At 45.4% G+C, this 27493-nt stretch overlaps 2 protein-coding genes across 9 annotated transcripts in view; one reads left to right on the top strand and one right to left on the bottom strand.

The window, feature by feature from the left end:
• Window positions 1-13137, bottom strand: part of LOC125644954 (UDP-glucuronosyltransferase 1A6-like) — an 85580-nt gene extending 72443 nt beyond the window's left edge. The window contains exon 1 of the mRNA XM_048869787.2: window positions 12235-13137. Within this exon, the coding sequence (XP_048725744.1) occupies window positions 12235-13095 (861 nt within the window). The 5' untranslated portion in view covers window positions 13096-13137. The remainder of the gene's footprint in view (window positions 1-12234) is intronic.
• Window positions 13138-22099: 8962 nt separating this feature from the next.
• The window catches only part of USP40 (ubiquitin specific peptidase 40), a 58620-nt gene continuing 53226 nt past the window's right edge, over window positions 22100-27493 (top strand). For 2 of the 8 annotated variants that reach the window (XR_012664467.1, XR_012664468.1), the window contains exons 1-4: window positions 22100-22259; window positions 24969-25187; window positions 26262-26329; window positions 26887-27000. Coding sequence is in view for 3 of the 8 variants with exons in the window: in XM_048869776.2 (XP_048725733.1) it covers window positions 24989-25187; window positions 26262-26329; window positions 26887-27000 (381 nt within the window). In the remaining 5 variants the exon portion in view is untranslated. Of the gene's footprint in view, window positions 22260-22550; window positions 22873-24968; window positions 25188-26261; window positions 26330-26353; window positions 26361-26423; window positions 26444-26886; window positions 27001-27493 lie in introns of those variants that run through there. The other 6 variants (XM_048869776.2, XM_048869774.2, XR_012664466.1 and 3 more) reach the window with 5 other exon arrangements.

Below are 27493 nucleotides of genomic sequence, written 5' to 3'. Positions count from 1 at the left end.
TCTATCGACTGGTTCAACGACGCTATTTGATCCAGGAGGAGGAATAGGAAGTTTGTCTGAGCAACAATGCAGCTGTTGTGGCTGCATTGGATCCTGCTTGTGCCTGCCTCCTGCACCCTGCCCTGTTCCTGCCTTTGCTCCTCTCCCACCATGCTTGATCCTTGCATCTCCTCCTGCCTGTACACCTCGCCTCCCATCCCCAGGGACTTCCAAGCAGGAGGCTCCTGGGAGAAGCTCCAAGGCAGAGAGCAGGAGCAGTGCACGGCAGTGGGGGGGGAGGGAAACCTGAACTGCCTGGCACTTGACAGCCTGCTGGGTGGCTGCTGCACAGGGAACTTAGGGGAGCTGATGGGTGGGCTGCTGGCCCACCCTGGTTCCAAGCCCCCCCAGCTTGCTCCAACGGGCTGCTCTTCCTGCAAGCAGTGGCCAAAGCAGGCGGCTGCCAAACAACGTCATGAGGGAGCATTGCACAACTTTAAACAAGCATGTTCTCTACTAGATCAGTGACGTCTAACAACTCACTGCGGGGAGGGATAGCTCAGTGGCTTGAGCATTGGCCTGCTAAACCCAGGGTTGTGAGTTCAATCCTTGAGGGGGCCATATAAGGATCAGGGCAATTGGGGATTGGTCCTGCTTTGAGCAGGAGTTTGGACTAGATGACCTCCTGAGGTCCCTTTCAACCCTGATATTCTATGATAATAACATTAACAGGGGTGATGTTAAGTGAAGAGTTACTGTACTCCTCAGTCACATGCACCCAATTATTAGCTGCCAGGAATTGTCTTTCCTAGTTTTATGCCAATTGTACTTGACGTTAGTGATCTCTCTTTCTAAAAACAAGCCTACTGAATCACTGCCATTTACACATCTTATTAAAAGACACCACTGTTCTAGGCATTTTATAAACCGGCAGTAAGAAATGGCCACTGTCCTGACTTTACAGTCTATAAATCCTGCTGTGACTATGCTACTGGGACTGTTTCTTGCAGGGCCAGCCTTAGTGAAAATGGTGCCCTGGGCAAACTTGTATTTTGGCGCTCCCCCCCTCCCCTTCATCCCTGGCTCCTACAGGCTCCCTGGGCTCTACCTGCCCCCATCACCTCTGGGCCATTACCTATACTTCATATGGAATGTCCACAGGGAAGTCCATTCAGTGTAGATGGGCGTCTCCCATGGTCCACTGTGAGTTACAAGTCCTTTGATGAGCCACGTACTTTAACTCATCCCTTCAAGATGTGCTGGCTAACTATCTTGTGGGCATTACCCCAGGAGCAAACATTTGAAATCCAGGTATAGAGCCAATACTCATAACTTCAAATACAAAAATGATACATGCTTACAAATAGCTTGAACATATTCAGCAAATCATAACCTTTTCATAGACATCTTACATGCCACATTTTGTACAAGATTAGTAGCAAATATATAACAGTGGTTGCAACAATGATCTACAGGGTCATGTTTTAATCAGATAACGTCACAATGAGTAACGACTACAACTAGCAAATTCCTAGGCCACTGTCAGCAGAAGCGCAGAAGCAAGAGTGGCATGGTATATGGTGTATTGCCACACATACTTCTGTGCTGCTGCAGTGGCTTGTGGTGCCTGGCACTTGGCCTGCAGCTCAAGGCAGGCTTTGCGCTGTCATATGGGAGCTGCATCTTGCCAGAGCCCACGGCCCTCCTGCAGCCCCTAGCCACTCCTGGCTCACCACGAGCATTTTGACAGGAAGTACCAAGCACTGCAGTAATAACAACAACAACAATAATATGTGTGTGTGTGAGAGCGAGAGAGCCTGTGTGTGTGTGTGTATGTGTGTGTGTTGGGGGATTGTGTAACAGAGTGTGTGTTGGAGAGTGTGAGACTCTATGTGTGTGTGAGACAATCTGTGTTGGGGGACTGTGAGAGCCAGTCTGTGTGTGAGAGAAACAGCGTGTGTGTGTGAGACTGTGTGTTGGGGGACTGTGTGAGAGATGGTGTGTGTGTTGGGGAGTGTGAGACTGTGTGTGTGAGAGAGACAATCTGTAGGGGGACTGTGAGAGACAGAGTGTGTGGGGGGGTGTTAGGGAAGTTTGAGCCTGTGTGTGTGTGTTAGGGAAGTTTGAGAGACAGTGAGCGCACTGTCACTTTAAGTCCTGCCCCCGCTCCACTCATGTGAAAGTTTTGCTCCTCCTGGCCCCAGCCTGGTGGTGTCGTGTCCCGTCCCCCCCCTCCCCGAGACTGCACCGTGCAGGGCTGTGGGCAGGGAGGGACTCGGCTCCGCTCCGGGCAGCGAGTAGTGGGCTGCACCACCCGTGACTGGCCACGGCCACGCCACTCTGGGCTCCCCAGGGCTGGGGCAGAGCTGGAGCCCTTGGCTGGCCGGCTGAGGAGCGAGCGGAGGAGGGGCCAGGGGCTTGGGGTTGGGGAGAAGCCCGCCGGCCCAGCGCAGGGGAGGGACCGGAGAACAGAGGAGTCTGGCCACAGCCAGCCAGGGGAAGCCCGAGCCCCTTGTGGTGCCCTCTGGCTACTGCGCCCTGGCCATGGGCCCCGTTTGCTCAGCCCTAAGGCCAGCCCTGGGTGTGCACATGGGGGTCAGGGGCCACAGGGTGCTTTTGAAACTGTCACAAGAGAACCTAACACCCTAAATTGGCCCTGCCCTGCCCTCAGGGCCTGTGCAGCACCCACAGCACTTGGGAATGGAGACTTAAACACTGGGCCAAAATCCTCAGCTGGTGTAAGATAGCATGGCTCCCAAGGAACTATGACAATTTACCACAGATGAGGATCTGGCCACCTGTTAGAAACTCCTCTGCATACCCAAAGGGGATACAAATCTTTTGTCGTCATCCCAAATGCCACTTTTGGCTACGCAGGCCGTGGGAAAGTTTTGCCATGGTGTGTACTCCTGACCTAAACAATCCACCTGGAAGCTGAACTATCCAGTGTTATATGAATTCAATTTTAATTGTATTCAAATAAAGTCAGAAATTCTTATCATTTTTTCCAAATGTTCCAGATTATTCTTTGCTACTGATAAGTGTTTAATATTATAAAAAGGATGTATTAGCCAAATCCTTTTATTAGAGAGCCAAACCCTGAGGCCTTTGTTCCATTTTTACTAGGGCAAACTCCACCAGAAGTTTCATCTGGTGAAGGACCCTGGGATTTCTATGATGTTCACTACAGAAATTCTACAGATGTTTAAAAACCAAGTTCAGTTAGCTAGCTTGAAGAGTTGAAGGGTCTTCTTAGTTCAACTTCATGATCTTTGCCTTGAGAAAATCATGTTAACTTTGTTCAGGGACTTCCTAGAAAAATCAATATTGTATTATTGTATCAATATTGTATTATTATTATTATTATTATCAATCCTGAAGCACTTGCATGAGAGGAAAGTGATCAGGAACAGCCAGCATGGATTCACCAAGGGAAGGTCATGCCTGACTAATCTAATCGCCTTTTATGATGAGATTACTGGTTCTGTGGATGAAGGGAAAGCAGTGGATGTATTGTTTCTTGACTTTAGCAAAGCTTTTGACACGGTCTCCCACAGTATTCTTGTCAGCAAGTTAAGGAAGTATGGGCTGGATGAATGCACTACAAGGTGGGTAGAAAGCTGGCTAGATTGTCGGGCTCAACGGGTAGTGATCAATGGCTCCATGTCTAGTTGGCAGCCGGTATCAAGTGGAGTACCCCAAGGGTCGGTCCTGGGGCCGGTTTTGTTCAATATCTTCATAAATGATCTGGAGGATGGTGTGGATTGCACTCTCAGCAAATTTGCGGATGATACTAAACTGGGAGGAGTGGTAGATACGCTGGAGGGGAGGGATAGGATACAGAAAGACCTAGACAAATTGGAGGATTGGGCCAAAAGAAATCTGATGAGGTTCAATAAGGATAAGTGCAGGGTCCTGCACTTAGGACGGAAGAACCCAATGCACAGCTACAGACTAGGGACCGAATGGCTAGGCAGCAGTTCTGCGGAAAAGGACCTAGGGGTAACAGTGGACGAGAAGCTGGATATGAGTCAGCAGTGTGCCCTTGTTGCCAAGAAGGCCAATGGCATTTTGGGATGTATAAGTAGGGGCATAGCGAGCAGATCGAGGGACGTGATCGTTCCCCTCTATTCGACATTGGTGAGGCCTCATCTGGAGTACTGTGTCCAGTTTTGGGCCCCACACTTCAAGAAGGATGTGGATAAATTGGAGAGAGTCCAGCGAAGGGCAACAAAAATGATTAGGGGACTGGAACACATGAGTTATGAGGAGAGGCTCAGGGAGCTGGGATTGTTTAGCCTGCAGAAGAGAAGAATGAGGGGGGATTTGATAGCTGCTTTCAACTACCTGAAAGGGGGTTCCAAAGAGGATGGCTCTAGACTGTTCTCAATGGTAGCAGATGACAGAACGAGGAGTAATGGTCTCAAGTTGCAGTGGGGGAGGTTTAGATTGGATATTAGGAAAAACTTTTTCACTAAGAGGGTGGTGAAACACTGGAATGCGTTACCTAGGGAGGTGGTAGAATCTCCTTCCTTAGAGGTTTTTAAGGTCAGGCTTGACAAAGCCCTGGCTGGGATGATTTAACTGGGAATTGGTCCTGCTTTGAGCAGGGGGTTGGACTAGATGACCTTCTGGGGTCCCTTCCAACCCTGATATTCTATGATTCTATGATTCTATGATTAATGTTCAGCTAATGATAAACATTCATCAAAGTTGAACTGACCTTGTCTTATGGGGAATGATGTGCCATAGCCCTGGTGAAGTCTGTAGGTGTTTGGTTAGCAGAAGACAAGATCTGGCATAAAGGACCTGATCGAAAGCCTACTGAGATCACTAAAACAACACCCATTGGCTTCAGTGGGCTTTGGCTCAGAACCTAAATCTCCAAACACACTGAATGGAGTCTACTCATAGAATGTGCTCCCCTGGGCATAGTCCTGCACCGGGGTGCTGGAACTAAGGTTGCTGGGGGTGTACCAGCACTCCCTGGCTTGATGTGGTTTCCACCATATCCAGGGTTTACAGTTTGGTTCAATGACTCTCAGCATTCCCCACTATACAAATTGTTCCAGCGTCCCTGCCTGCAGCTGTTTGCACACTGGGTACAGGATGTCTTATGTAGGTCCCCATTCCCATCTGGATAAGTGCCCTCCGGAATGCTCTTGACAGTGCTAGTGGCTCAGAGGGAGACATTCGAAACAGGGCTAAAGTAGAGTGTAGGCCAGGAGACAAGTGTTCAGTTCCCCACTCTTTCTTGGATTCTGTATGTGACTTTGGTCAAGTCACTTACTCTCTCTGTGCCTTAGTTCACCAGCTGTAATATGGAAATACTTCCCTCCTTCGCAGTGGGGACTGGAAGGATATATTCATATAAGAAAGTAAGATTCTCAGATAGATAGCTGCTCCCTCACTGTACTATGTACCTAGACAGAGAACTTTTGTCCAGGCAATATTCTTCACATATTTGCACCATTTTGTACTGCTCTTACAACATGGCCTTAATTGCTAAGGATTTTTTTTTTTTAAACTAAGACCTGTGCTTAATGGCAGCACTTAAGGTTAGCTGTTAGGTTTTCACAGTTCATGATGGATGGCACATTGTTATGAGTAAGCCCAGAGATGTCCCCAGTAGAAGGCCATAAAATTGCTAAAGGATAATGAGAGAAAACAATATGCTGACATAATTAAAATTGGGAGGGCCAAGTTTTCATGTGCGATACAAGGCACCAAGTCATAGATGCATGCCTACAATTAGAACTGCTTAGGTTTTTCCTGTAAAAAATTTCAAACAAATTTTCATTTGAAATTTTCCTTTTCTTTGAAAATGTTATTTTGAACTGGGATTTTCATTTGGATTCAGTTTTCAAAAACCAAAACTGTTTTGACAATTTTTTCCTTCCCCCTGCCTTTTCCCAAACAATGAAATAGAATGACTGATGTCTAATTTAGTTTTGCTTTTTGAGGGGATTGGAGATGGGAGTTTCTCACTTACTTTTTTCCATACTAAACCCTTCAAAATGTTTCCAGCTTTGGAAAAGTTATTGAGTAATAAAATTTCATTTTTATCAATAACTTTTCCTAAGTTAAAAGAAAAGGAGTACTTGAGGCACCTTAGAGACTAACAAATTTATTAGGGCATAAGCTTTTGTGAGCTACAGCTCACTTCATCGGATGCATGCAGTGGAAAATACAGTAGGGGGATTTTATATACACAGAGAACATGAAAAAATGAGCGTTACCATACACACTGTAACAAAGTGATCAGGTAAGGTCAGCTATTACCAGCAGGAGGGGCAGGGGGCGGGGGAAACCCCAAAAAACCTTTTTTAGTGATAATCAAGGTGGGCCATTTCCAGCAGATGACAAGAATGTGTGAGGAACAGTGGGGCGGGTAGAGGAGGGGAAAATAAACATGGGGAAATAGTTTTACTTTGTGTAATGACCCATCCGCTTCCAGTCTTTATTCAAGCCTAATGTAATGGTGTCCAGTTTGCAAATGAATTCCAATTCAGCAGTCTCTCGCTGGAGTCTGTTTTTGAAGTTTTTTGTTGTAATATTGCCACTTTTAGGTCTGTAATCGAGTGACCAGAGAGATTGAAGTGTTCTCCGACTGGTTTTTGAATGTTATAATTCTTGACATCTGATTTGTGTATATTTATTTTTTACGTAGAGACTGTCCAGTTTGACCAATGTACATGGCAGAGGGGCATTGCTGGCACATGATGGCATATATCACATTGGCGGATGTGCAGGTGAATGAGCCTCTGATAGTGTGGCTGATGTGATTAGGCCCTATGATGGTGTCCCCTGAATAGATATGTGGACACAGTTGGCAACGGGCTTTGTTGCAAGGATAGGTTCCTGGGTTAGTGTTTTTGGTGTGTGGTTACTGGTGAGTATTTGCTTCAGGTTGGGGGGCTGTCTGTAGGCAAGGACTGGCCTGTCTCCCAAGATCTGTGAGAGTGATGGGTCATCCTTCAGGATAGATTGTAGATCCTTGATGATGCGTTGGAGAGGTTTTAGTTGGGGGCTGAAGGTGATGGCTAGTGGCGTTCTATTATTTTCTTTGTTTGGCCTGTCCTGTAGTAGGTAACTTCTGGGTACTCTTCTGGTTCTTTCATTCTGTTACTTCACTTCAGCAGGTGAGTATTGTAGTTGTAAGAATGCTTGACAGAGATCTTGTAGGTGTTTGTCTCTGTCTGAGAGGTTGGAGCAAATGTGGTTGTATCGTAGAGCTTCGCTGTAGACAATGGATGGTGTGGTGTGGTCTGGATGAAAGCTGGAGGCATGTAGGTAAGTATAGCAGTCAGTAGGTTTCCAGTATAGGGTGGTGTTTATGTGACCATCGCTTATTAGCACTGCAGTGCCCAGGAAGTGGATCTCCTGTTTGGACTGGTCCAGGCTGAGGTTGATGGTGGGATGGAAACTGTTGAAATCATGGTGGAATTCCTCAAGGGCTTCTTTTCCATGGGTCCAGATGATGAAGATATCATCAATGTAGGGCAAGTAGAGTAGGGACATTAGGAGACGAGAGCTGAGGAAGCGTTGTTCTAAGTCAGCCATAAAAATGTTGGCAAACTGTGGGGCCATGCGGGTACCCATAGCAGTGCCGCTGATTTGAAGGTACACATTGTCCCCAAATGTGAAATAGTTATCGGTGAGGACAAAGTCACAAAGTGCAGCCACCAGGTTAGCCGTGACATTATCGGGGATACTGTTCCTGATGGCTTGTAGTCCATCTTTGTGTGGAATGTTGGTGTAGAAGGTTTCTACATCCATAGTGGCCAGGATGGTGTTTTCAGGAAGATCACCGGTGGATTGCAGTTTCCTCAGGAAGTCAGCAGTGTCTTGAAGATAGCTAAGAGTGCTGGTAGCATAGGGCCTGAGGAGGGAGTCTACATAGCCAGACAATCCTGCTGTCAAGGTGCCAATGCCTGAGATGATGGGGCATCCAGGATTTCCAGGTTTACGGATCTTGAATAGCAGATAGAATACCCCTGCTCAGGGTTCTAGGGGTGTGTCTGTGCAGATTTGCGCTTGTGCTTTTTCAGGGAGTTTCTTGAGCAGATGGTGTAGTTTCTTTTGGTAAGTTTTGGAAAGTTAGAGTGGAAATAGGAAATAAAGTAAGAGGGGGAAAAACTGAAAAAGAGGGGAAAAATCCTGGACATTTATTTTATTGCATTCGGTGGGGAAGTGGTAGGAGGAGGAAACAAACATTTCAAATATTTTTTGGTTTCCAAAATTAAAACAAAAATTTCAAATTCAAAATTTCCCATTGAAAAATTGAATAGTTTAGTCAAATAACATTTTCCTATAGGAAAAAACTGGGTTTGATAAAACCCCATTTTTGTGTGGGAAAAAAACCTCACCAGCTTTACCTACAAGTAAAGACACAATGCAAAGGTGAAGGTCGTGCTCTCTTTTCAGCAATGGAGTTTTAGGGGCCAAACTGAGCCAAATTTTGCCATATCTGGATGAATCTGTTTCACAGCTTTCATAACTCCATGTTGAGTGAGGTTCATCTGTTTCCAAACTTTTAGTAGTTCAATAGGAACATTGAAAGGTGGATAAGGAATTGGTTAAAGGGGAGACTACAACGGGTCCTACTGAAAGGTGAACTGTCAGGCTGGAGGGAAGTTTCCAGTGGAATTCCTCAAGGATCGGTTTTGGGACCAATCTTATTTAATCTTTTTATTACTGACCTCGGCAGAAAAAGTGGGAGTGTGCTAATAAAGTTTGCAGATGATAGAAAGCTGGGAGGTATTGCCAATTTAGAGAAGGACAGGGATATCCTACAGGAGGATCTGGATGACCTTGTAAACTGGAGTAATAGTAATAGGATGAAATTTAATAGTGAGAAGTGTAAGGTCATGCATTTAGGGATTAATAACAAGAATTTTAGTTATAAGCTGGGGACGCATCAATTAGAAGTAACGGAGGAGGAGAAGGACCTTGGAGTATTGGTTGATCATAGGATGACTATGAGCTTTTTTCATGGCCAGTGTGATGTGGCCATGAAAAAAGCTAATGCGGTCTTGGGATGCATCAGGAGAGGTATTTCCAGTAGGGATAAGGAGGTTTTAGTACCGTTATACAAGGCACTGGTGAGACCTCACCTGGAATACTGTATGCAGTTCTGGTCTCCCATGTTTAAGAAGGATGAATTCAAACTGGAACAGGTACAGAGAAGGGCTACTAGGATGATCCGAGGAATGGAAAACGTGTCTTATGAAAGGAGACTCAAGGAGCTTGGCTTGTTTAGCTTAACTAAAAGAAGGTTGAGGGGAAATATGATTGCTCTCTATAAATATATCAGAGGGATAAATACCGGAGAGGGAGAGGAATTATTTAAGCTCAGTACCAATGTGGACACAAGAACAAATGGATATAAATTGGCCACCAGGAAATTTAGACTAGAAATTAGACGAAGGTTTCTAACCATCAGAGGAGTGAAGTTTTGGAACAGCCTTCCAAGGGAAGCAGTGGGGGCAAACGATCTGTCTGGCTTTAAGATTAAACTCAATAAGTTTATGGAGATGGTATGATGGGATAACATGGTTTTGGTAATTAAATATTCATGGTAAATAGGCCCAATGGCCTGTGATAGGATATTAGATGGGGTGAGATCTGAGTTACCCAGGAAAGAATTTTCTGTAGTATCTGGCTGGTGAATCTTGCCCATATGCTCAGGGTTTAGCTGATCGCCATATTTGGGGTCGGGAAGGAATTTTCCTCCAGGGCAGATTGGAAGAGGCCCTGGAGTTTTTTCACCTTCCTCTGTAGCATGGGGCATGGGTCACTTGCTGGAGGATTCTCTGCTCCTTGAAGTCTTTAAACCACAATTTGAGGACTTCAATAGCACAGACATAGGTGAGAGGTTTTTTGCAGGAGTGGTGGGTGAAATTCTGTGGCCTGCGTTGTGCAGGAGGTCAGACTAGATGATCATAATGGTCCCTTCTGACCTAAATATCTATGAACCTATGAACTTCCACCAGAGTTTATCTTTAATGACCAGGTAGTTAATGAATGTGAGACGACCTGTGCAAAAGTCCATGTAGATGCAGAATATTAGTCATCCCATCCCCTAAACTCAAATGTCCTAGACAAAAATGCACTTAGAACTTTGAACTATGGTAAACTAGCTGAAAGCAGAACCTGTGAAACCTTTCCTTTTGGTTTTATAATATTACTTTTGGAAACCAGGCAATAAAGAAAGAACATGCTGTATGGTTTCAGAGTAACAGCCATGTTAGTCTGTATTTGCAAAAAGAAAAGGAGTACTTGTCTCTAAGGTGCCACAAGTACTCCTTTTCTTTTTGTGAACATACTGTATGTAAATTAATGAATAATAATCCTCAGCTGGAAGGAGGAATTGGACCAGTGTGGACCTGTTATTAATTTCCCAGGTTCACTCAACAGCTCAATAATTGCATTTTGAGTTTCTTCTTTCTCAAGTTGCCAAAACACAAGCTTTCCTGTTTTATTGCCTAGTCCTTTGTTCTTGCTGTAAGACATTTTAATGTTTTTTCTGCCTTTTCAAGAGACATCGACTATATTTGTGTCTACTATTATTTAAAGTAATGATCACTCTTCTCTCCAGCATATATATATATAAATTGGTGAAGAGAATACAATAAACTAATGAAGTTTACAATCTGTTTCTCCTCCTTTTTATATATGATTTTTATGTGACTATCTTATAATGTGACCGCTTAGGATTGATTTAAGTGGCTCCCAGTAAACTTGTCGTGACCCTACCATATTACCTTTTGTCTTGTCACATTTTAATTTTCCCTTTTATTATATGTGCACTTTGACTGTATTAATCTCTGTGGGTCTTATTCATAAAAATAAATAAATTCAAATAAAATTTTGAAAGGCATTTAAAAAAAAGCTGAAGGCTTTCTAAGGTCAGGACAGGGGTCATTCAATAAAAAAGAATTATATCCATTCTAAATATGCAAACCCCAAGTTCAAAAATCCCCATACTCTGCCCTAAGAAGGTGAAATCCCAGAAGTCTAGTAATATGCATCTCTTATGAGTCTGATTCAAAGGCCATTAAACTCAATGGAAAGAGTCTCAATGACTTCAGTGGGCTTTTGCATCAAATCCTAAATGACTAAATATTGCATGTGAAACAAGAAAAGGGTTAGAAAAGTTTAAAGAAACACATTGGCCGCAAAGAGATTCTAATGCAAGGTAACAAATCAGATCACTATTATAAAGTATTTCATGTATGCAGTGTTCTTGTAGCTGTGTTGGTCGCAGAATATTAGAGACACAAGGTAGGTGAAGTGATATATTTTATTGGCCCAACTTCTGTTGGTGAGAGAGACAAGCTTCTGAGAGCTCTTCTTCAGGTCCCAGACCTCAAGAAGAGCTCTGTGTAAGCTTGATAGCTTGTCTCTCTCACCAACAGAAGTTGGGCCAATTAAAAATATTATCTCCCCAACGCTCTCTGTAAAGTATTTCAGTAACTTTACCAGACACTAAAGGGCATCTGGCAATGCAATAAATTTGCTGTTGCTTTGTGACAGAGAACAGATGTTCAACTCCACCTACTGTTCTACAAGTTACATAGTAGCGTGTAAAAATTATTCAAGGTTTTAAAAAATACCTCAGAACAAACATCAGACAAATTGTCTGACAAAGGAAACACAAAGGATAAAAATGTATTCTTAACTGAACTTTGTTCATCTGTACATCTCTAAAAATCCACTCTTCCAGGCTAATTAGCTTCCAACTCAAATTGACATTTGGCTCTCATCGTGATCTACAAAGTAACCTGGATATTCTATGATGGGAAACATATGATGCATGCATGTGACCAAAACACATTTATAGTGTTTGAGAACAGAATAAAAACCAGAAGAGATTCTAAGATTTTCTAAAAAAAACTCTTGTTAAATTGAAGAATTTTAAGCCTGAAATGATACAAATGAAGCCAGAACTATATTTCAGGACTGAACCGAGGACTATAGTTCCATTTTAGAGCTTGCAGAAAGACAGTGTCCTTTTTCCTCCTTGATATGCTTGGAGAAATCTTAGCAATTTAAACGGAAGTTATGTGCCCATGCCAAGAGAAGTATGAATTCCATATCAATCTGCGGAAAGATTCTGCCAAAAAGTAGTTAAATAATTCCCCCAAAGCAGTCAGTAAATGTTCATATACTATTTACTCACATTTCATTCATGTCACTTAAAAGCACTGCATTTGTCAATGTTTGATGTGAAGAGAAAAAAGAACACCATACCTCATGCAGAGCTTTTCTCGCACCGCAGTTTATGCCTCCAATAAAGACCATGTTGGGCATCACTGGTCTGGGATACTCAAACACAAAGTCATATCTCATCAGCCAAATCGATGTAGAACTCAGAAGGTCCAACAATGTCACATCTCTTTGCAGAACCTCAGAGGCGAAGCTTAGACCTTGTGCATAGAAACTATTGCAATATAAGAATTCTACAGAGTCAACTAAAACGTTTTTCAATCGTTGGGCAAATGTCATGTAGTCTGAGTTCATTGTAAAAATTCTTGGGACATAAGAAAGAGGATCTGGACATTGATTCGCTTTGTAATGTAAATTGCATGGTAATCCTCGCATGAAGAACACAGATGGGAGTGAAAAATAATTAGCAATTAGTGCTCCACAAAGAGAAATGGGATCTGTGAGGAGAGCATCAAAGTCACTTTGTATCAGATATTGCATCAGTTCCTTGTGGTTAAATAAATTCTTACAATTACTAAATATCAGATTGAAAATTGCTACTGAAGAGTTATGTATTGATAGAACATTAAATGGAAATGGTTGTCCCTTTAGGTGAGCATCAACATATGTCTGTAAGCTTACATCCATATCTTCCTTTGTATAAGATACTGGATATGTTTTCAAGGTATAGTTCCCTGTTATTCCCAGCTGCCAATTTACTTGAGGTACAACAACCACCACTTCATGTCCTCTCTGACTGAGGTTTTCCACTACCTGACGCATGCTGAGCCAGTGGCTTCCATCCATGGGCACAACCACCAGCTTCCCACCTTCTGAAAAGCCAGCAATCATCAGGAGAAGCATCCATCCAGCAAGCTGATAGCGAAGGAGAAGGGCAGTCAACATCTTTCTGTTGGAACTCAAAACCCAAATAAACCTTCCTTCTTCAAGAGAAAACAAATTTCAGGAGCAAACACAAAGATTTATAACTGTTGGCTTCTGCTGCATTCTCCATGTGATCTAGTGAATGATTATTAGATCTAGTTTGTTTCCAGATAATGATGGTCAGAGGAATTTTTAAAGCTGTTGAGGGAGGGCCAAAATGATCTTATGAATGATCACAGAAGTTCACCCTTGAAAAGATTTCTCGTATTTGCATCAGTGTGCCCAGGGTGGTGTTTACAGATAGATACTGAGATCAGTGGAGTTCAGCCAGGGAGAAATTTGGCCCCTAGTGTTTAAGGCAGTGGTTCTCAGACATTTTACAACAAACACCCACTTTCAGTAACGCAAACCATTTCAGGACCCACCTTCAAGTGTGCTAAAGACACTATTCATACATGGCCAGTACTAATGAAATGTACAATTATAATAGACTTTGCTTTGAATCATTTCAAGAGATGAATTAACATGTTGCTAGCTTATGCAGTTCTGGAAAGACTGATCCAAACTGAAATTAGAGTGACCTGAGAATCACCCCCGCAGGGGGACAGGGTCTGGAGGAAGGCATTTCAAGTGCAGGGATGGGGTACCAACTACCAAGTGAAGCTCCCAGCCCGTTCCCCTTGAAACCACATTTCCATAGCCTGTATAAGCAAAGCCCTCAGAACAGCCAATAGCTGCTGCCGTCTCCTCATGAGCAGCTCTATGCTGGGCTGGGCACCGTAGGGAGATGGGAGCAAAGGAGGAGAGAGTCTCTCTACCCTCAGTACTGCTAGCACCATTGCAACCTGCTGGATCTCGTGAGGAATCACGGCAGCCACGATGTATGCATGAGGGAGATGGTTGTCGTAGCTGCAGCAAGCTGACAGAAAATCTAATGGAAAATCCCAGGCAGCCATTTGCATTTTTAAGATTGTAAATAAGATGAGACTTTCAGGCCCCACTTAGACACTCTGCAGGACCTGAACTTAATGCCTGCTGGGAGAAAATTAAATTCTGGTAGACAGTCAGCATAGTTCACGCAGCCAGAAACCCAGATAATTTCCCCAAGGCAATAAGAAGACGTTCTATAAATACATTGTGAACAAGAGAAAGACAAGGGAAAGCTTAGATCTTATACTTAGCAGGGAAGGAGAGATAATAACTGATGACATCAAGAAGGTCTAGGTGTTTAATGCCTATTTTGCTTCAATCTTCACGAAAAGGTTAATTGTGACCAGATGCTTAACATAATTAATATTAACAAGGGGGAACAAACACAAGCCAGAATAAGGAGAGAACTGGTTAAAAATGTCTAGATAAGTTAAATGTATTTATGTTAGCAGGGCCTGATAAAATTCACTCTTGAGTAATTTAGGGACTAGCTGAAGCTATCCCAGAACTATTAGGATTATCTGCAGGAACTCATGGGGGACAGCTGAGATTCTGCAGGACTGGAGAAGGGCAGACATGGTACCTATCTTTAAAACAGGGAACAAAGAGGACCTGGGAAATTACAGACCAGTCAGCCTTACTTTGATACCTAGAAAGATACTGGAAGAAATTATTAAACAATCAGTTTGTAAGCACCTGAAGAATAATAGGGTGATACGTAATAGCCAACATGGAATTGTCAAGAACAAATCATGCAAAACAAACTAATTTCCTTCTTTGACAGGATTACTGGCCTAGTGGCTGGGGGGAAGCTGTAGATGTAATATATCTTGACTTTAGTGAGGCTTTTGACACAGCCCCTATGACAGTCTCATAAGGAAACAAACGTGATCTAAATTAAATTACTACAAGGTAAGTGCAGAACTAGTTGAAAAAACATACTCAAAGAGTAATTATCAATGGTTTGCTGTCAAACTTGGACAGTGTATCTAACAGTGTCCTGTAAGGGTCTGTTCTGGGTTTGGTATTATTCAATATTTTCTTTAATGACTTGAATAATGGAGTAAAGAGTATGCTTATAAAATTTGCAGATGACACCAAGCTGGGAAAGGTTGCAACAATTTGGGGGAACAGGATTAGAATTCAAAACACCTTGACAAATTGGAGAATTGGCCTTTAATCAACAAAATGAAATTTCATAAAGTCAAATGCAAAGTACTACACTTAGGAAGGCTAAATCAAATGCACACATACAAAATGGAAAATAAGTGGTTAGTCAGTAATACTGCTGAAAAAGATCTAGGGGTCATAGTGGATTTCAAACTAAATATGAACCAACAATGTGATACAGTTGTGAAAAAGACTAATATTCTAGGGCAGGGGTGGGCAAACTACGGCCTGTGGGCCAGATTTAGCCCACCAGCCATTTTAAGCAGGCCCCCAAGCTCCCGCTGGGGAGTGGGGTCTGGGGCTTGCCCATCTCCGGCACTCCAGCCAGGGAGCAGGGTCGGGGGCTGCTCCAAGCGGCTCCCGGAAGCAGTGGCATGGCCTCCCTTCAGCTCCTACGCACTCCAATGACCCCCTCTGGCGCTCCAACGAGAACTGCAGTGGACGGGGCAGCATGCAGAGTCACTTGGCCATGCCTCTGCACAGGACCTGGAAAAGGAACATGCCGCTGCTTCCGGGAGCAGCTTGAGGTAAGCGCCACCCAGAGCCTGCACCCCTGAGCCTCTCTCCATGCTCCAACCTCCTGCCCCTGCCCTGATCCTCCTCCCGCCCTCCAAACCCCTTGATCACAGCCCAGAGCACCCTCCAGCACCCCAAACTCCTCATCCCCACCCCAGAGCCTGCACCCCAAGCCGGAGCCCTCACCCCTTTTCCCCCCTCCCCAACCCCAGCCCAGAGCCCCCTTCTGCAGCCTGAACTCCTCATTTTGGGCCCCACCCCAGAGCCCGCACCCCCAACCAGAACCCTCACTCCCTCTCGCACCTCAACCCCAATTTTGTGAGCATTCATGGCCTGCCATACTATTTGTATTCCCAGATGTGGCCCTCGGGCCAAAAGGTTTATCCACCCCTGTTCTAGGGTATATTAACACAACTGTTGTATGTAAGACATGACAGGTAATTGTCCCAATGTACTTGGCGCTGGTGAGGTCTCTGCTGGAGAATTGTATCTAGTTTTGGGCACCACACTTTAAGAAAGATGTGGACAAACTGGAGAAAGTCCAGAGGTGAACAGCAAAAATTATGAAAAATTAAAAAAGCAGATAAATTTGAAAGGTTAAGAAAATTTGGTATTTTAGTCCTGAGAAAGGAAGACTGAGGGAGGACCAGATAACAATCTTCAAATATGGTAAGGGCTGTTATAAAGAGGATGGTGATCAATTATTCTCCATGCCCATTAATGGTAGGACAAGAAGTAATTTAATCTGCAGGTAGATTTAGGTTAGATATTAGAAAAAGCTTTGTATCTATACAGATAATTAAACTCTGAAATAGGCTTCCAAGGGAGGTTGTGGAATCCCTGTCATTGGAGGTTTTTAAGAACACACTGGACAAGCACCTGTCAGGGATGGTCTAGGTCCTGCCTCTGCATGGGAGAATGGATTAGATGATTTCTCGAGGTCCTTTCCAGCCCTACATTTCTATGAACTTTTGGGCAGTCCGGTCAGAAAATGGAGTTTGTTTCTGTGGAAAATTTACACTTTTTTATGAAAAAAAATCTAAAACTCAAGTATTTTGGCCCAGAACAGAAGTATTCCAATTAGGAAGTACTGCCTCAGTGCCTCCATAGAAGTTTTAATTTTGGTTTATCATGCACCCATTCTCCTCTGTAAGCCAGACTCTCTAGTCAGACTACATCTCCCATAATGCATCAGGGTTCCCTCTTGGAGAGGAGAAGCGAGTGCGTCTTGAGAGATGTAGTCTGGCTGGAGAGCCCTACCCATAGAGGAAAATGGGGACATGACGAAACTCAACTACAACTTCCATTAGGCACAATGGCTGCAAAGCCAACTTGTCATATTTTGCATTTTGGATGAAATATTTCTCTTTCTGAGCACTTGGTTTTCTGACAAAATCAAAATTTTCCATGGAAAGTAGACACCACAAATTTCATTTAGCCAAATGCCAATTTTTCCATCAACAAAAAAGTTTGAATAGAAGATTTTCACCTATTCTTATGCATGGGGTTGCTTTCTTCCCTTATTACCCTGCCAAACTGTGTTTGTGATGGTATATTCACGGAAGATCTTGCCAGCTATCTTATAGCACCCAAGTTACTGGAAACATGGCTGGGAATTGCGGATGCTGCCATATGGCCCCATGCACACTGGGACATCCTCATTCCCTATGGTGACCACAGTTCCAATGTACTGGATTAGTCCTGCTTTAGTGATATTTCCTGTCATCCTTCTTAGTTCTAGGTGTAACCCTTCTGCCAGGTGGAGCCAGCAGCGACAATGGCCGGGTTCAGTGTCTAAGGGTTCCTTTTCAACAATACAACACAGAACTGGCTCAGGCCCCCCACCCCCCAGTGACCTGGGACAATTACACACCACCCCCTGGGCACCTCTAAGAGGCAATACTTCCCCTCGCGCAACCACAGAGTCTGAGTGTAATAAAAAGAGGGAAGTAACACAGCATTAATTTGGGAAAACACTGCAACTAGGGTTCATAAACATAAGTAAGTTGGGCAGTCCTTTTCCCCTCAGGTTCTTAAATCCAGCAACCCAAAAGTCCCTTTTGCATGCCTATCCCTTCTCAGTACCCCACTCACAGTTGCTGTCCTTGGCCAGCACAGCCCCAGAGTTCAGAGGTTCATCGGCACAGTTCACCTCCCACCCTGTGTGGAAGAGGGGGATAAGGAGGCACCTTATATGTTCCGCTGCTTGGGCACTCGCTCATCACCCCAATGGCTGATTGCCACGCCCTGCCTCTCTACAAGGCTCTGCTCTGGCCCTCTCCACCAGTTGCCCTGCTAGCCCCCCCCCTTAACATAGCTCTCAGTGATTTCAGCTGTTAAGGGTAGGAGCCTTACTACTGGGGCACATAAGGCAGTTTCTTGCAATAGAGACACTATCTCAAAGTAAGTCTAACATTTTAACCTAGGTATCAGTGATTTCAGCTCTAGACCATAAAATAAAATTCCTCATTAAATCTAAATTAGCTCTTTTATTGTACTATAAACAGATAACAGTTCAAAGAAAACCTACACCACCAGATACTACTGCTCATCCCCCACCTTCTCTTAACTCACTGTGCTCTGGAACCCATGTCCCCTGCCGAGCGAGTGCCATTTAGTTGAGGGTGAGTTCCTTCATCAGGGTATGCCAGGTACAGTTCTGCTGCCCTTGGTTCACACAACAAGGATAACAACCCTTTACTACTCCTGCCCCAATAACAAGGAGACTGGTGATCCAACATCAGCCACAAGTGATCATTTGGGGAAGGAATCCCATCATGCTAAGCATCTACACAGGGTGGGTGTGTCTATGCAAACAAGATCAGCTCCTGAAGTCTTTTCCACAGCTCACCACTAGATGTCAGAGGAGAGCTCATTCAGACTGCTTACATCTGGAAGTTTCACTTGAACCCTGCAATGTCTAGTCATCTCTTCCCCTTGGGCAGTGCTGAGTAGAGGAGTCCAGAGACAACAGTTCCTGCAACACAACAGGAGAGGTGGAACAGCTTTGGGACCTGGCAGATTTTCAGCAGGCAAAGGAGTAGAGTGGCTACTTTAAGGGTAGGGTAGGACACGCAGGGGCCAAGGGGTGGGTGGAGAAGCTGGGAGACCAAGGGCCCACTCTGCTAGCAGGAGAGGTACAAATAGGTAGGGGCAGGATGGTTGATAGGAAGAGTAAGCATGATTTTAAGGGAAGGAGAATTGTTTCACTGTGAGGTATTGTTTAAAGCAGGGGTGGTCAACCTGTGGCTCCGGAGTCAAATGTGGCTCTTCGTAAATTAATATGTGGCTCCTTGTATAGGCATCGACTCCGGGCCTGGAGCTACAGGCGCCAACTTTCCAGTGTGCTGGGGGATGCTCACTGCTCAACCCCTGGCTCTGCCACAGGCATTGCCCCCACTCCACTCCACCCCTTCCCACCCCCTCCCCTGAACTTGCAGTGCCCTCGCTCCTCCCCCTCCCATCCCAGAGCCTCCTGCATGTCAAGAAACAGCTGATTGGGAGGTGCGGGAAGGGAGGGCGAGGTACTGATTGGCAGGGCTGCCGGTGGGTGGGAGGCGCTGGGAGCGGGGTGGGGGAGCTGCTGATGTATTACTGTGGCTCTTTGGCAATGTACACCATTAAATTCTGGCTCCTTCTCAAGCTCAGGTTGGCCATCCCTGGTTTAAGGGGATGGAGTCTAATAATGGGAGCAGCATTGCTTGAGAGGAGGTGTTTTCATGTTGGGAGGAGAGTGGGTTTGGCAGCAGACAATCTTTTTTGCCTCAGCTGATCATCGTAAAAAATAACACAGGCTCACCAAACTTCTTATCTAGTTATAGCTCATTGAGATCTCATGTATTGGCTGCAGTTGAAGATTTTTTAAAAAGGTTAATAGTAATTTTTGCTGTTATCCTTCGTAATTGAAATTTGTCCTTCAGTGGAGGTTGACAAATAATGTTTTTCTACAGAGACTTCCATATGCCTGTCTTGTCCTATTGTTCCCAATAAATGGGGCTGAAAGTGTCCTTAACTAAACCCTCTTTGAGAATGAGCACTGCCTCCCATTGTTCCTAAGAGGAGGCTTGCTTTTTTAAATTATCTGCCGTTAAATGGTGCAGTGCTCCATTAATGATCTCCAGTTTATTTCACTTCCTCAATAGTAAATTAGTCTCTGGGAAGGATGAGGTAATTTTAGATAGGTTTTCCCTAATCCCTTTAGCAATGAGAGTGTCTTGCATATCACAGTCCTGTAATAGGGCCTTCTGCTGGCTCAGTTGCAGCGAGCCTGGGTAAGGGAGACTGATCCAATGCAATATAATTTTAAAGAGGCCACTGGACCATTTTCAAGGCACAGGCTCAGAGTTTCTGCCACAGACGCTTGAAGGCTTGCAGGAATAACATCCCAATCCACACTCAAAAAGGTATGAAAGTGACAGAGGGAGAGCCCCATTTTGGTTCAACAAAAGTATTTTCCATGCACTGTGGATTGTTTTGGAATAGCCCTTGCTAGTAAATCAAAGATTCTACACTGCAAGCTCCTTCCGCATTATAACCTCTTTGGAGCAGGGACCACCTTTATTCCTGCATTTTGTACAGCACAGAGCACACACATTGTCAGCAATTGATTATTGCCAACCCCATGCACTGAAAAATTACAAGACAGGCATCCCAAAATCATGAGATTGGATTAAAAAACATGATTTAAAAATAAACAAACATTGGGTCTTTTTATTTGCCTTCTGGTATATTTACTTCTCGCTTTCAAGTTCTGCCTCCAACCTCCAGTGCTAGAAAACTCTCGCAGTGGCTTTTTTGGGATTGTGGGGGGATGGGGAGATGAGATTCTACTGCAACCTCCCGACTTCAGGAGCTGAGTCATTAAGAAAATCACTAAATATCACAAGACTCACGATAACACTGCAGGACTTGGCAACACTTGTGTTTGATACATACTAGTTTCAACAACTGGGAGAGGCAGACCCAGAGCCTGTGAGAATTTGTTTAGGGAATGTTTGGTAAGGGCTTTGTGTGTGGTGTATGCAGATAGCATGTGCCTGCCCTCCACTGTGATGAGAAGAACAGGACTTGAAGAAGAACTTGTGGCACCTTACAGACTAACAAATGTATTTGAGCATAAGCTTTCATGAGCTACAGCCCACTTCATCGGATGCATGCAGTGGAAAATACAGTAGGACGATATTATATACACAGAGAACATGAAACGATGGGTGTTTCCACGCACACTATAATGAGAGTGACCAGTTAAGGTGAAGGAGGACTTGTGGCACCTTAGAGACTAACCAATTTATTTGAACATAAGCTTTCGTGAGCTACAGCTCACTTCATCGGATGCATACTGTGGAAAATACATAAGATGTTTTTATACACACAGACCATGAAAAAATGGGTGTTTATCAGTACAAAAGGTTTTCTCTCCCCCCACCCCACTCTCCTGCTGGTAATAGCTTATCTAAAGTGATCACTCTCCTTACAATGTGTATGATAATCAAGGTGGGCCATTTCCAGCACAAATCCAGGTTTTCTCCCCCTGTGGGGAGTGGGATGGGGGGAGAGAAAACCTTTTGTACTGATAAACACCCATTTTTTCATGGTCTGTGTGTATAAAAACATCTTCTGTATTTTCCACAGTATGCATCCGATGAAGTGAGCTGTAGCTCAGGAAAGCTTATGCTCAAATAAATTGGTTAGTCTCTAAGGTGTCACAAGTACTCCTTTTCTTTTTGTGAATAGAGACTAACACGGCCGTTACTCTGAAACCAGTTAAGGTGAGCTATTACCAGCAGGAGAGAAAAAAAAACCTTTTGTAGGGATAATCAAGATGGGCCATTTCCAGCAGTTGACAAGAATGTGTGAGGAACAGTGTGTGTGTGTGGGGGGGGGGGGGGGGGGATTAAACATTGCCAACCAAGTGTTCCTTGATGAACCACTTAATTTGAACAAAAAGAAAAGGAGTACAAGTGAGCTGTAGCTCACGAAAGCTTATGCTCAAATAAATTTGTTAGTCTCTAAGGTGCCACAAGGTACTCCTGTTCTTTTTGCGGATACAGACGAACATGGCTGCTACTCTGAAACCTGCGATGACAAGGGATGGGTGGCATTTTATGAGTCTTTATACCACATTTTCTGAAATTTTCTCCCCATTAGATTAAGTCTCACACAGAAGCCACCTTTCGCCAGAGAGACTACATCTCCCAGCAGGTATTGCGGTAACTACTCCTAGGCAACTACACCTCCCAGCGGGCTTTGCGGCAACCACTCCGAGTCAACTACACCTCCCAGAGAGCCTTGCGCCCGCCGCTTCCGGTCATATGCCTCTACAGAGGGTGCTGCGGGCCCACTCGCCGGTTTCCCTAGCGGAGGCCGCTGACTCCAGCTGGCGCGTGGCCTGTGGGACTTGTAGTCCGGGCTGCGGGAGGCGGCGATGCAGGTGCCGAGGGAAAGACTCCAACTCCCATCGCGCCCCGCGGGAGCCGGCTGATAACGGAGCCAAAACAACCATGGCGGCGGCGAGCTGGCCGCGGTGCTGGTGTCGGCGCAAGCGTGGCTCCGCGTCCCGGCTGTGAGCGGTGAGCGAGCCCGGGGACTCCCCCTCGGACCTCCCTGCCGTGCGGGGACCTCCCACGCTCGGGCGGGGAAGCCGCAGCTCAGGGTGGGGGAGGGGCGGAGACGCTTCCGCGGCGCGGGGGCGGCTGTGGGGCGCTGAGGCACCGGGACCGCGCCGGGCCGCTCCGCTGGCTCCTGCGCGGCGCGGGGACGAGACCCCTCAGCGGGGCGTTTGCGTCCCACCGTCGCGGCGCGGGGACTGGGGCGGAGCTGGGGAGGGATTTGCGGGGAAAGGTGGATGTCCCCGCCGCGGAGAGGCGCGGCAGGCAGCGAAGCGCTGCGCCAGACCGCCCTGGCCTCAGCGCCTGAGGGCGGTTGGCTTCGGCGCGTGCGGGGCGGTTGGTGTTCTAAGGGGCGCCCGGCCAGGATCTCCGCCGCCTCCCCGGCCACTCGCCCGCTGCGCTCAGGCCCCCCTCCCCCTGCAGCCGTGAGGGAACACCTCGCCGCGGGGGGAAGTGCTTGTTCGGACCCCTGGTTGTAACAAACCCAGAAATCGGATTCTGCCGAGCCTCGTTCCACTGGCGTGGCGTTGGCGGGGCCCACCCTTTCAAGCGCCACGCGCGCTCCTGCGGCCAAGTAACGACCTTGGTGTGGGTTGATCCCGTTGGTTGTTTGGTGACAAGCAGCGATGAGCTGCCCAAATCTTAACAACCGGTTCCCTTTGAAAAGTGCTGATGTAAGGGATGTGCCCCAGTATGTATTTTTTGTGCCGACAGGGTTTCCATACGTCTGTATTTTCCTGGGAGGAATTTTTAAAATTTTTAAAAATTCCTCCCGGACGGCGATTTAAGAACCAAAAAGCCTGACCTGTCCGGGAAAATACAGGTGTGTGTTAACCCTGCCTAAAGTTCTTTTTTAAAAAGATGGGACTGAACTAGAAATGAGCTCTGTTTCACATGTGTGGGTCCCTGTCACTCCCGGGGGTGTGCTAGGGTGACCAGATGTCCCAGTTTTATAGCGACAGTCCCGATTTTGGGGTCTTTTTTTATATAGGCTCCTATTACCCCCCCACCCCCTGTCCTGATTTTTCACACTTGCTGTCTGGTCACCCTAGGGTGTGCACATGTGTGGGTCCCAGCTGCTTCCTGCCCCCCTCATTGAAGCAGGTGTGCAGGGTAACTGCCTTGGGAACTGCAGGGCACCAGTGGACGTAGGGCCAGCTGCAGACAGGGGCGTGGGGCAGGGCTAGCTGGAGGCAGGGGGTGCAGGGCTGTCTGCGGGCAGGGCAGGGGGTGTGGAGCTGGCTGGAGACAGGAGGGTGTGGGGTTGGCTGGAGGCAAGCGGGTGTGGGGCTGGCTAGAGACAGTGCAGGGGCTGACTGGAGGTAGGGGCTGTCTGCAGGCAGGGCAGGGGGATGCAGGGCTGGCTGGAGACGGGCTGGCTGAGGGCAGGGCAGGGGGTGCAGCAGGGGCTGGTGCGGGTAGGGCAGGGGGTGTGGCAGTGGCTGGCTGCGGGTAGGGGGTGCGGGGGTGGCTGGAGATGGGCTGGCTGCCGGCAGGGCAGGGGGTGCGGCAGGGGCTGGCTGCCGGCAGGGCAGGGGGTGCGGGGGTGGCTGGAGACAGGGGCTGGCTGCAGGTAGGGGATGCGGCAGGGGCTGGTGCGGGCAGAGCAGGGGGTGCGCCAGGGCTGGATGCAGGCAGGGCACGGTGTGCGGGGGTGTCTGGAGACAGGGGCTGGGTGGCTGCGGGCAGGGCAGGGGGTGCGGCAGGGGCTGGCTGCGGGCAGGGGATGCGGGGATGGCTGGAGATGGGTTGGCTGCGGGCAGGGCAGGGCAGGGGGTACGGCACGGGCTGGTGCGGGCAGGGCAGGGGATGGCTGGAGACAGGGGCTGGTGGCAGGCAGGGCAGGGGGTGTGGCAGGGGCTGGCTGCGGGCAAGGGGTGCGGGGGTGGCTGGAGGCAGGGCAGGGGGTGGCTGGAGACAGGGGCTGGCTGCGGGCAGGGTGGTGGGTACTCACGGGGAGAGCAGCAGCACACAGCAGGAGCTCCAGGGCCAGGGGAGCAGCAGCAGCAGCAACAGGGCTTGTGTCCAGGGCCAGGCGGCAGCCCACATGGCTCCTGCAGCGCAGCGCCCCGGGCAGCCGGAGGAGGAATTACATCACTTCCCGGCCGGAGCCCATCAAAGCCTCAGCGCCCCCTGCAGGGAAGTGGGTTAACAACCGGTTCTAAAAACTGCTTCAAAATTTAGCCAGCTCATCACTGGTTACAAGTCTGTGCATGTTTTGGGAGAAGTGCCCTGTTTTTACCAAAATCAGAATAGGGTGTTTTTTATTCCAAAAGAAGTATCCACCTAAAGACTTGAAACTAAACCGCAAAGGTATCAATAAAAGCTGATATTTTGGTGCAAGTTTGTGTATAGACAAGGCTTTGGTCACTAAGATTGGAATAAAATTATGAAATGTCCAGGAACTGAAATCTGTGGATGTTAAAAAGTACAAAAACAATAACAACTTTTAAATTATCTTGATTTATAGCTAAAAGTTGATATCTTTGTGATTTATAGTAGATGACTAGATAGAATGGGTGCATCAGTGATTTCAGTGTTGACATAGTTAGGCCAAGGCTGAGAACTTCTGAAAACACTATGTTCAAGATTCAATTAGCATGTACTGCATAACCAATTAATATTGCAGTTTTTGTGCTAAATGGTGATTTTTTTATTGGATTTCTGAAGGACTATAGTGTGGCTTCACAATGTTTGGAGACTTATTTGAAGAGGACTTTTCCTTTGTGTCAAATAATCAATGTGGAAAAGGGAAGAAACCAAAGTCCAAAGATACTGAGCCTCCTGCTCCAAGGGAGTTCACCAAATTAAGTGGTATCAAAAATCAGGGCGGGACCTGCTACCTCAATTCCCTTCTCCAGACTTTGCATTTCACGCCAGAATTTAGAGGTATGGTATCTTAAAATTTAACTTTCTAAAGTAACTTTAAAATTAACCATGTTTATTACAGTAGTGCCTAAGGGCCAACCAAGAGTGGGGCCCCATTGTGCTGTCCACTGTACAAACACACAGAAGAAGACAGTCCTTGCTCCCAAACAGCTGTCAAGCTAAATAGACCAGACAGACCCAGGGTGGAAGGAGGAGTAGAACACGCCAGCAGAGTGAAAGATGTGATGGCAGTAAACACTGTGTTCCACGCTTTCCCCCCCTTCTTTGGGATGGGGGGTTCATTGAGGATATGCTGAATAAAAGAAAAGGGAAGGACAGGAGAGAAGAGGGGCAAGTATGGAGTGAAGCTGAGGTGGAGATACTGTGGAGGGAGGGGAGGGTTGGAGTAAAAAACCAAGAGAACAGAGAAAGTCCAGTCAAATCTGTAGAAAGCTCTCTGAATGTCCAAAAGAGCAAAAGTCCCTGCTTTTGCCCCTACCAGCAACATGTCATATTAACACTGTTTTACTAGAAATTCTGCATTGACGGTTGTCAGTTTTTTATAAAATGTTACCAATGGAAAGCCAATTTCAAAAGCACTTTAGTACTGTTCACTCCAGATAAGCTGTAGCAGCCAAGATGAAAACAAAGAGCAGGTGGTCCATAAAGTTAATATCTCTCTCCTCTGCAAAAAGGCATATAGCATGTCTTGATATTTTATGTATAATTCACATCATAGAGACACAAATGTGCTTATAACTTCTTTAAAATAGGGTGCCATTTCACTTTGGCTGTTGCCGCTCATTCACTTTTCACGTAACCATTAACTTATGAAGAAGCAGTGTTTGAAGACATCTAACCATTTGTATGTTTCTTAATATTGATATTTAATTTGGGCGGGGTGAAAATAAATTGGTACAAAAAAGTGCAAATGTCATTCAGGAATAAACTTCTTAAGGTATTTAAGGACTTCCTGGGATGTTTTTGATTGCTAACTGTACAGCATGTTAACTTTTCATAGAAATAAACTAAAATATGATGCATATGAATGTAAAGCTTCTTTATTTTAAAGTCATGTTTCCTTTTCCATTACAGAAGCACTGTTTTCCCTGGGCCCTGAAGAACTTGGTTCTCTGGAAGATATCAATAAACCTGATGTAAAGGTGTTAAAATCTACTCTTATTATCCTCTGCTGTAGGTTGATTCAGAAAAGTGTGGGGTTGAATCAAGAGGGAATACAATTTCTGACCATACTGGGAATATAAATTGCTGGTGAAGTGAGTTTTCTTTGTAAATCAAAGCTACAATAGCTGTCCTAGCTATGATTTAATTAAATCTAAAACAATGTTCTTTTGGGGTTTTTTTGAGGTACTAAAATGGGAAAAATACAAAAGAAAGTTACTTGTTTATAATATGATAAAATCATTAACCTAAATTTAATCTTCTTTCTGTATATTAGTTTACCACCATTGAAATAATAAATTTGAATTTCTCAAGAGATACTTAACTGAGAAGGATGAACAATTATGTAGATTTTGGAAAGATTTATCCATATTTATAGAATTGTGAAGTAGGCCAAGTTATAATTAGAACATAAGTGCTACTGGGTTGACGGTGGCTTATTCTCACTTCTGTGCTAAATCCTAATTCATTTTATTTAAAGTACTGGTTTTGAAGTTGCTTCCTGAACCTTTTTTTTTTTTTTTTTCCAAACGTTTAGGTTCGAATAATTCCATTACAGTTACAACGCTTATTTGCTCAGCTTTTGCTTTTAGATCAGCAGGCTGCATCTACAACAGACCTCACTGAGAGCTTTGGATGGAACAGCAATGAGGTACAGTATGGTATCTGTAAGGACCCAGCTTGTAAGAGTTTCTTCCAAAAGAGAGAGAGGATGACTCTTGGGCACTTGAAATATTTTGATACGTGAGAAAGTTTCTTAGAATTTTTCAAGCTGGGGAAATATATTTTTAATTTGGTAAATATTCTTTTTTTGTCTGTATCCCCACTGACAGCACATACTGTTTCCTGTGGAGAACAAGAAAATGGGTCTCTGCAGATATAAAATATATTTTAAAAATATTTTTGTAGTTTTTCATTTTTTGCAGGATACTGTTTGCCTGATGACTTAAGGCTCAAAGTCCTTTAAATAATTAGGCATATACTTTATGAAAGGGAATAGTCCCACTGAGTTCAGTGGGAGTAGAGTGTATGGCCTGGACTATGTTATGCAGAACTATGTTATGCTATGTTATGTAGCAGAAATAATGGAAGTAAATTAAGGCTGGAAAGAAGTAGGGAAAAAAACAAACTTTTAAGTCAGCACA

Source organism: Caretta caretta, chromosome 11 (assembly GCF_965140235.1).
Source record: "Caretta caretta isolate rCarCar2 chromosome 11, rCarCar1.hap1, whole genome shotgun sequence".
NCBI lineage: Eukaryota > Metazoa > Chordata > Testudines > Cheloniidae > Caretta > Caretta caretta.
Note: the sequence above shows the minus strand (reverse complement) of the source record. Positions and strands in the feature narration are given on the sequence as shown.